Genomic DNA, 10,338 nt, shown 5'->3' with positions numbered 1-10,338 from the left:
TAGCTGCCCTGGGTGGGCTGCTCGGTGTTCCAGACGGCGGTGGCCCACTCCAGGGCTTTTCCGGACAGGCAGGAGACGAGCGAGGTGATCTTCTGTGCCTCGGTCGGCGCAGGGTGCATCGCCTGGAGCGCGATGTCAAGCTGTAGAAGGAATCCCTGGCAGCGGTCCGCCGCCCCGTCGAAATCCCTGGGTAAGGGGAGATGCAGTGCCCCCATGCTTGGCGGCACGGCAGGGGCAGGCGGAGAAACGGCCGGTGCTGCGGGGGTCTGCTGGCTCAGCTCTAGGCGCTGCACCGCTTTTAAGACATTGTCCATTGCAGCGCCTAGGCTGGCCAGCATCGTTGAATGTACCTGGACCGCCTCCGCAACACCGACCTCGCCTGTGGCTCCCGTGGGCTCCATATCCTTGCTGTCTTTTTTGGTGTGTAATTCTGTCACGGCTTCGGGGGTTGAGAGGAGCAAGGAGGAACCGGAGAAGGCGTGATGGAATGACAGTTTAATATATCCCAGCGAGAGAAATAGTATGAGTGTACACAAAGCGTTGAACAGCTCTTCACATAAGTAGAGACAATTACACACAAAGACAGGGGGAGCAGAGGAAACATATATACCAGGGGAAACAGCGATGATGAGGAACAGGTGCACAAACGAGACACAGGTGAAATGTATGATGAGACGGTGGCGCCAGAAAGCAGGTGACGTCGACCGCTGGGGCCCGCCCGCTGCAGGGGGAGGTGAACCAGCAGAGGTCGCAGTCGTCACAAGGTGAGTGTATTTTAGTTCTTCATTAAAAGTCCCCCACTCTCCCTGGGCCTGTGTCCTGCCCACTTGCATTCAAGATTACAGCAGAAAAAGTATTAATTTTAATTAATTTTGATTCATCTTTAAAAAAACAAATAATGTTATTTTGCACTAAGATCAGTGAAACATAGGCTGAATTGACAACCGAGTGAAGGGCAAACATATTGACTTGTAAGCAACAAAAAACAGGTCTGGTATCATGCTCCAGACAGTTCCCACTCAAGTTAAGCATGGACTATGAATGCTTCTGAGGCTCCAAAAATATTCAACTGTTAATGTCAACAAAACAATTACAGCATTAACTTTGGCAGACCTAATTTTTATATTATAGGTATTTAGCAGCTCAAATACGGAATGATGTCAGGGGAGAAAATCTGATATCAACTTTGGAGGGGACAAATAGATTAAATTTATTCAAGAGCAATTTTTTAGGAGGACACCTAAAGCAGTGCTGTAAGACTGTTTTAGTTTGCGCTCTCGGTTTCCTTGCTACTGTAACTCTATATATTCATTTATAATGTGTCAACCCTACCAATATAAAACAAACTTACTGGACGTTAGCTACGTGCATTGGGTTCCTTTCAGACCCTAGACATGGACACTGCCACCTTGCCAGCTAAGGAACACTGCACTGCAAGCTTCTCTACTTGACTCGAATTAAAATAGCGGCAAACACTGTTTGATGTTACTGTAGCTAGGTAGTAAATGTCGGCTAACCGCTAGCTAACAAAGTGTGACCTGTAATTATAAATGTTTTTTATTGTATTGAGTGGTAGATGTTAAGTAATGTCTAAAATATCCTTTGTTTGAACTATTTACTGAAAGTCAGCCACCAACAACAAACCACAAACAATTCGTTCTTTTCAAACAAATCTTTTCATTGAACTGGGTGTTCTGAATCACTGCTCTAGAAGATTCGTTCAATCAGTAAATCACATTTGCGCACGAGAATCACGGAGATTTAGGCCGCTGTGAAGTCGGAATGCAAACTCTTTCATCACCATGCTTAACACTTGCCACGTCACAATCCACTGAAAAACTATAATTTAAAAAAGAATTGTGGAAGCCAATATGTTAGCCTCATCCTAGAGGTATTTATCGGATCTGAAATGTAGCCTATAGCCAAGGTGACCTGTATCCCTGAACTTCCTATCCAAATCACCCACGGAATCTGATAATTAACATTTACCTTTCACATGCTTTTGTTACAGTTTGTCTGGTCAAATAGCTACATGGTTTAGCCTGTTAATTTGTGTCTTCCACTAAATTGTGTGCTTTAATTTATTTGTTAAAAATACAGTAGGCTGCTTAAGCACATCCGTTAAATGGCCTGTGCACAAGTGTAGGTCTACAACTGTGAATTTGGGATATCTTAGTAGTTTAGAACTGCACGCCAGAGCCGCGGAGCTTCTGAAATTAGTTGTCACCTCTCACACAGTCAGCCACTATGCGATGGTAAATAACCGAGGTGAAATCAGTTTTATATTTGAGATTCAACAGACATTCGTTCCTCTGTTCAGGCTCCCTTCCACATTTAGGGGCCGTGGTAAAAGACTAAACCAGGTAATCACCGAAATGTCTACAGACGAATATAGTATCATTATGGACGCTCATCAACATCAATCCACATGCTTAATACTGTACCACACTTCATATAGTCAAAAAGATCTTTATTGATACATTTCATTAATAATCAATCAATGAAAGGAAACACCTCTAATTCGGCATGTCTTCAATATCCTTTTCAATGATTGTCATAGGAACTTCAAACCTGATGTATGTTATTCTGAAAATAGTTGGGCTACTTGTTCAAGCATTGTTTTGGTGAAAAACTATTTATTGATTTATTAATAATGAATCAATCAGTGGAAACACCTCTAATTCGGCATTTATTCAATATATTTTTCAATGATTGGCATAGGAACTTCAAACCTGGTGTATATTATTCTAAAATAGCTGGCCTACTGGTTCAATCTTTGCTTTGGTGAAAAGTATTTATGGACAATTATGAGAGTTATTGAAAAAGGTAGTGAAGAAATTCTCAATTAAAACTATTTCTATTGATTAATCGATTATTAATCAATCCATAATGGCTTTTTCACCAGAACAAAGCTTGACCACGCAGGCCAGCTATTTTTTAAATAATATACCCCAGGTTTGAAGTTCCTATGACAATCAATGAAAAAGATATTGAAGAAATACAGAATTAAACGTGTTTCCATAAATATTTTGATTAGTGATAAATCCGTAATTACCTTTTTCAACAAAACAAAGCTTGAACAAGTAGGCCAGCTATTTGTAGAATAACATAAATCAAGTTTGAATTTCCTATGACTTAAAAAGATATTGAAGAAATACAGAAGGAAATGTGTTTTCATTGATTTACTGATTATTAATAAATCCATAATTACCTTTTTTACCTAAACAAAGCCTGAACAGGTAGGCCAGCATTTTTCAGGATAATATCCATTAGGTTTCAAGTTCCTATGACAATAATTGATAGATATACCAAAGTAAATGAGTTTCCATTGATTGATTGATAATTAATAAATCCATAATTACATTTTCCACCAAAACAAAGATTGAACAACTAGGCCACATATTTTTTTAATAATATACTAATAAGTTTGAAGTTCTTATGACTATCATTGAAAAAGATAAAAAAGAAATACTGAATTAAAACTGTTTGTATTGATTTATTAATTATTGATAAATCCATAATCACTTTTTCCACCAAAACAAAGCTTGGAAAAGTAGGCCAGCTTTGTTCAGGATAATATACATCAGATTTGAAGTTCCTATGAGTGTTATTGAAAAAGATATTGAATTTATACCATGGTAAATGGGTTTCCATTGATTGATTATTAATTAATGCATATTTACTTTTTCCACCAAAACAGGTAAGCTATTTTTAGAATAATATACATCAGGTTTGAAGTTCATAGGACAATCATTGAAAGAGATATTGAAGAAATACCGAATTAAACGTATTTCAATTGATTTATTGATTATTTATAAATCCATAATTACTTTTTTCACCAATCAAAGCTTGAGCAAGTAGGCCAGCAATAGTTAGAATATAATTCATCAGGTGTGATGTTCCTATGACAATAATTGAAAAAGATATTGAATAAATACTGAATTAGAGGTGTTTACATTGATTTATTGATTATTAATACATCCATAATTACTTTTTTCACCAAAATAAAGCTTGAACAGGTAGGCCACCTATTTTTAGAATATTTTACATCATGTTTGAAGTTCCTATGGCAATCACTGAAAAAGATGTTGCAGAAATACTGAATTAAACATGTTTCCATTGATTTATTGATTAGTGATTAATCAATAAAGATATTTTTGACAATATGAAATGTAGTATAGTATTTAGCATGTGGATTAATATTGATGAGAGTCCATAATTATAACATTTTCGTCTTCTGACATTTTGGCAATTACCTGGTTTACTCTTTTAACTCGGTCCCTAAATGTGGAAGGGAGTCTGAATGGAGGAACAAATGTGAATGTCTGTTGAATCTCGAATATAATACTGATTTCATCTCAGTTTGCGAATAATATCTTTGAAATGTATTAACTACAGTCCTAACCACGAAGCCTCATCACATTTAGTTAGAACCTCAAACCACACATGCTGTGAAGAGCGATGAACGCTCAAATAACCTGTCTTTAATCAACTGAAAAATCATAGCAGTTTTTAATTATGTTTATTAGCTACTTTCAGGGTATTTGACCCCCTTCGCCTTCAGAACTGCCTTAATTCTACGTGTCATTGATTCAACAAGGTGCTGAAAGCATTCTTTAGAAATGTTGGCCCATATTGATAGGATAGCATCTTGCAGTTGATGGAGATTTGTGGGATGCACATCCAGGGCACGAAGCTCCCGTTCCACCACATCCCAAAGATGCTCTATTGGGTTGAGATCTGGTGACTGTGGGGGCCATTTCAGTACAGTGAACTCATTGTCATGTTCAAGAAACCAATTTGAAATGATTTGAGCTTTGTGACATGGTGCATTATCCTGCTGGAAGTAGCCATCAGAGGTTGGGTACATGGTGGTCATAAAGGGATGGACATGGTCAGAAACAATGCTCAGGTAGGCCGTGGCATTTAAATGATGCCCAATTGGCACTAAGGGGCCTAAAGTGTGCCAAGAAAACATCCCCCACACCATCACACCACCACCACCAGCCTGCACAGTGGTAACAAGGCATGATGCATCCATGTTCTCATTCTGTTTATGCCAAATTCTGACTCTACCATCTGAATGTCTCAACAGAAATCGAGACTCATCAGACCAGGCAACATTTGCCCAGTCAACTGTCCAATTTTGGTGTGCTCGTGCAAATTGTAGCCTCTTTTTCCTATTTGTAGTGGAGATGAGTGGTACCCGGTGGGGTCTTCTGCTGTTGTAGCCCATCCGCCTCAAGGTTGTGCATGTTGTGGCTTCACAAATGCTTTGCTGCATACCTCGGTTGTAACGAGTGGTTATTTCAGTCAAAGTTGCTCTTTTATCAGCTTGAATCAGTCGGCCCATTCTCCTCTGACCTCTAGCATCAACAAGGCTTTTTCGCCCACAGGACTGCCGCATACTGGATGTTTTTCCCTTTTCACACCATTCTTTGTAAACCCTAGAAATGGTTGTGTGTGAAAATCCCAGTTACTGAGCAGATTGTGAAATACTCAGACTGGCCTGTCTGGCACTAACAACCATGCCACGCTCAAAATTGCTTAAATCACCTTTCTTTCCCATTCTGACATTCAGTTTGGAGTTCAGGAGATTGTCTTGACCAGGACCACACCCCTAAATGCATTGAAGCAACTGCCATGTGATTGGTTGATTAGATAATTGCATTAATGAGAAATTGAACAGGAGTTCCTAATAATCCTTTAGGTGAGTGTACTTTCCGATATAGTCGGTATTATATCACACTGATCCAAGAACCATGGCAATCAAGCTTGATCCGACTCTGGATCCCACAGTCATCTACACAATGTTGTATCCGACCAAGTTGGATAATGGATTGTATCTTGCATAATTGGATTTCTTATGTATCCGTGAATACCTCCACCTCTTCAGTTTTAAGATGTATGGCACATAGACCGAGCTGCAATGAAAAACCAATGCTATCATATCCTTACGATTCATAATTGTTTCCTGTAGAGTCAGAGGCACTCTGGTTCTTACTACAGGAACACCACTGGTTTCAGAATTAGCTCAAGTTGTAGTTATGGATGTTTAAATGATTTCCAGAAACCAAACATGAACAGTTAATTTTTATTGCTGTTGTTCCTAGCAGCCTACTAAATTTGCCTGTGATATTATCTTCAGGAGACTGAATAATTTGCCAAAATGTTGAAAAAAATAAACAACGTTATTTCGGTAACATTAGGCTACTATTTTTGTAAGTCATTAAACAGAATGGTATTTTTGTAAACAACAAGGTCCCACAATGATATAGAGATGGAATTAAGAGCTTGCACAAAAAGATTCATTAAATGATTCTGAATTTTTTCAAAGAACTGTACTGAATGATTCAGTTCACTTTAGTGATTCAGAATTCCCATCACTACAATGTACCAGTAGGATGTGCCACTGCTGAGGGCTGCGGGGGCAGTGGATCAAACCATTGTGAGGCAAAGGGCGGGGGGCTGCAATCTTTTGAAACTTAAAAACACGCTATTAAGTGTCTATAATAAGCAAAATTGCTTTAACTGAGTATTATTAATATTATTGATATTACATAGTTATGTTTACAGTGATATATTGGGGGACAAATCATAGTCGTGTCCTCCCCGTCCCCACCGGGATTTACACCTATGAGTGATTTACAGCATCTATTCATCTTATGATAGGTAGGACAACCACACATTTCAGTAATTATACATAAACTAAAAATAACACAAAAACAAATAAAAATGGCAAGCATTAGTTTACAAAGAATGTGTGTGTGTGTTTGTGTGTGGAGGTGGGGTTGTAAGGGTTGAGTGTCACCCTGTCAGCAGTGACATCAGATGCCTGTCATGCTCAGGGTATAAAACATGGTGTGTATGTCATGCAATGTCATGTCTGAGACCCTTGTCTTTTAGCAGATTTTAACTCACTCATCATGCGTGAAATTGTACATCTACAAATCGGACAGTGTGGAAATCAGATTGGATCTAAGGTAAATTCACAGTTTTATATTCAAATGGGTTTTCTCCAAATTTGATGAATATCGTGGAGGAATTTTGAACATATTTTAGCTCTATGCTTATCTTGTTTCCCGCAAATACAATATATGCCCAATGGCTCTCAATGCAATTGGATGGTAGCAAATATTGAACATAGGGTATAATTTTATATGTAATTCATGCACTATTCACTAACAGTACTAAGATCTAAAATAAAAATGTATGTGAAATATGGTTATACTGTATTATACCGTACATTGAGTGAGTTATTGGGTGCTGACTCATTGCCATTGGCGGTTTTTAAATGTGAGTGACAGGGTGTTCCCTAAGCGGCATTCTGCTGAGAGATAAGGAGGAAGTAGATGGTTGGCAAGGGTGGGACATTTTTATCAGAGCTCCTGTTTAGAACAAGCACAGCAAGCATATTATATTTTTTATTCAGCTAGTTAAAACCACTTGAAGCTGCTTGGACATCATCATAATATAATATTGTGCAATGATATGTGGAGTGTATAGTTCCTGGGGTGAAGTTTGGAGCATCATAAAGGTCCTGACTTTTCTAGGTCTAGTGACCCCGACAAGGTCAATCATATAACCTTAAATTGTATAACCATTGATTCAAAACTGAAATAACATTACTGCTTGCATCTCATCATGTCTTTACTTTGTTCCCTTTAACTTGAAGTCAGTTCAGAAGGTCCACTTATGTTTTCCATATCAAATTAAATTATATTTGTCACATGCTTCATTAACATCAGAGATCAACTAACAGTGTAATGATTTTTTTACGTGTCCTTTTCTTCTAAAAGCAATTGTAAGTAAATTTATTAATATATTTTTAAATATATATATATATATATATATATATATTTTTTTTTTTATGAGAATGTACATTACAGTACATACAGGGACAAGAGTTAACTACCTAATCAGCTCCAATTTCAGAATTCGGTTTACTTTTGGAATTGACCAAAACACAGCAACGTACCAATGTCTTTACAGTTTTGGGAGGTAATCAGCGAGGAACATGGAATTAATGCTATAGGAATGTATGAAGGGGATGATCCTCTTCAGCTGGAGAGGCTCAATGTTTACTTCAATGAGGCTAATGGTAAGACCAATTCAAATTTTGTTGAACATTCTTTGAGTCAGTGTGAATCTTCAGGCAAAACCTGTGTCTTTTGGTGAAAAGTGGACAGTTATTATGTTTTACTTTAGTCTTTATTCTATTATTTCAGGTGGCAAATATGTCCCTCGTGGACTGCTTATTGACCTGGAGCCAGGGACCATGGACAGTGTCAGAGGCAGCCGCATAGGATCCCTCTTCAGGCCAGATAACTTTATCCATGGTGAAAGTATTTTCTTTCTTGATTCAGATCATTATAAAACAACATAGGGGGTAGGCATTTGGAGATGAACAGTGGATATGTGAAGCAAACCTCAGAATTGTCTTTCATCTACATCTGGGTATCTGGCTCTGTAAATTTCTAAAAGAGTACAACCTCTTGTTCTTTGCCTCTGTGGAATAGGAAGCTCTGGTGCTGGTAACAACTGGGCTAAGGGCCACTACACAGAGGGAGCTGAGCTGGTTGACACTGTGATGGACAGGGTACGACAAGAGAGCGAGGGCTGCGACTGCCTACAGGGCTTCCAGTTTGTTCACTCCCTTGGTGGCGGGACGGGCTCCGGCATGGGCACACTAATCATCAACAAGATCCGGGAGGAGTACCCAGACCGCATCATGACCAGCTTCAGTGTCATGCCCTCACCCAAGGTCTCAGACACTGTGGTAGAACCATACAACGCAACTCTGTCTATACACCAACTCCTAGAGAACACGGATGAGACCTTCTGCATTGACAACGAGGCTCTCTACGACATCTGCTTCCGTACACTGAAGCTCACCACCCCGACATATGGTGACTTGAACCACCTAGTGTGCATGACCATGAGTGGAGTTACGACGTCCCTGAGGTTCCCAGGCCAGCTCAACGCAGACCTCCGCAAACTGGCTGTCAACATGGTGCCTTTTCCTCGTCTCCACTTCTTCATGTCCGGCTTTGCCCCACTAACTGCGCGTGGCAGCCAGAAGTACCGCACACTCTCAGTGCCTGAGCTCACCCAGCAGATGTTTGATGCCCGCAATATGATGACCGCCTGCGATCCCCGTAGAGGGCGCTATCTCACGGTGGCCGGAATGTTCAGAGGCAAAATGTCCACCAGGCAAGTGGATGAGCAGATGTTGATGATACAGCAGAGAAACAGCAACTACTTTGTGGACTGGATCCCACATAACGTGAAAGTAGCCGTCTGCGATATTCCTCCTCGAGGCCTCACAATGGCCTCTACCTTCATTGGTAACAACACAGCCATTCAGGAGATCTTTCGACGTGTCGGAGACCAGTTCTCACTCATGTTCAGGCGTAAAGCCTTCCTGCATTGGTACACCGGAGAAGGCATGGATGAGTTGGAGTTCACTGAAGCAGAGAGTAACCTAAATGACCTGGTGTCTGAATACCAGCAGTATCAGGATGCAACGGCAGACATGGAGGACTGGGGGATCGAGGAAGGGGTTGAGGAAGAGGGACCAGCTATGAAACAAGTTCAGGGTCAACCTAGGACAGAGGTTACAAAAATGGAGACTGTGACTGAGACAGTTGAAAGTTTGGTTCAATAAATATTGAAGTAGAATTGCATGGAAGATTCATGTTGTAATTTCTCGGTTCTGAGCAGCAGGACTACAATTTCTCATGATCATGTAACCAGGTCAGGAAAAACTCTGGGCCTTGTCTCAACAGAAACTTTAGCTCAGATGATATGCTGTACCGATGTATGCTTTTAAGAAATGTAATAGTGTGTATACAGTTTAACCTCTAAAAACATATATATATATATATATAGTTAGGTACACAATACAGGCTTGATTGAGGGATGCTTTTAGACATTAAACTGTTGGGGAAGAGGGAAATGATATTATCCAACACCTGCTAGATACAATACATGAACAAGATAACATTTTCCACAACGTATTGACAATGTATGAAAAGTTTATGTAGCTTACTTAAAATAAAAGGCTGTAACCTTTGTTCTATTTATGTTTGCTTTTACAAATGTATCTTTGATAACAAAGATTAATGTTATAGATAAATAATAACACAAAATCTTCCAATACCCCCTCCAAAAAACAAATACAACATTACTGTTTTGAAGATCTTAATGTTAGCATTTACCACTGCCACCATTAACATTCACAGCAGTACAAAATGAACCCATGTAAAGTCTAATAATGGTTAGCTCCATTTTAGTCACTTGGCATATAATTCCCTCCCATTTACCCATCTGACGGGG

At 39.5% G+C, this 10,338-nt stretch overlaps 1 protein-coding gene across 2 annotated transcripts; it reads left to right on the top strand.

The window, feature by feature from the left end:
• The first annotated feature begins 6,865 nt into the window (after nucleotides 1–6,865).
• LOC105017412 (tubulin beta chain) lies at nucleotides 6,866–10,076 on the top strand. 2 transcript variants are annotated; one of them, XM_010882012.4, is made up of 4 exons: nucleotides 6,866–6,983; nucleotides 7,993–8,101; nucleotides 8,229–8,339; nucleotides 8,520–10,076. In XM_010882012.4, the coding sequence occupies exons 1-4, from the start codon at nucleotides 6,927–6,929 to the stop codon at nucleotides 9,665–9,667; spliced, it is 1,425 nt and encodes a 474-aa protein (XP_010880314.1). In that variant the 5' UTR covers nucleotides 6,866–6,926; the 3' UTR covers nucleotides 9,668–10,076. The 2 variants fall into 2 exon arrangements, with proteins under 2 accessions (XP_010880314.1, XP_010880315.1); XM_010882013.4 differs by having other exon boundaries at nucleotides 6,896–6,983; nucleotides 7,971–8,101.
• Nucleotides 10,077–10,338: the final 262 nt, after the last annotated feature.

This window comes from Esox lucius, chromosome 17 (genome assembly GCF_011004845.1).
Source record: "Esox lucius isolate fEsoLuc1 chromosome 17, fEsoLuc1.pri, whole genome shotgun sequence".
Lineage (NCBI taxonomy): Eukaryota > Metazoa > Chordata > Actinopteri > Esociformes > Esocidae > Esox > Esox lucius.
The sequence above is the reverse complement of the archived record's forward strand: the minus strand, read 5'-3'. Positions and strand labels throughout refer to the sequence as shown.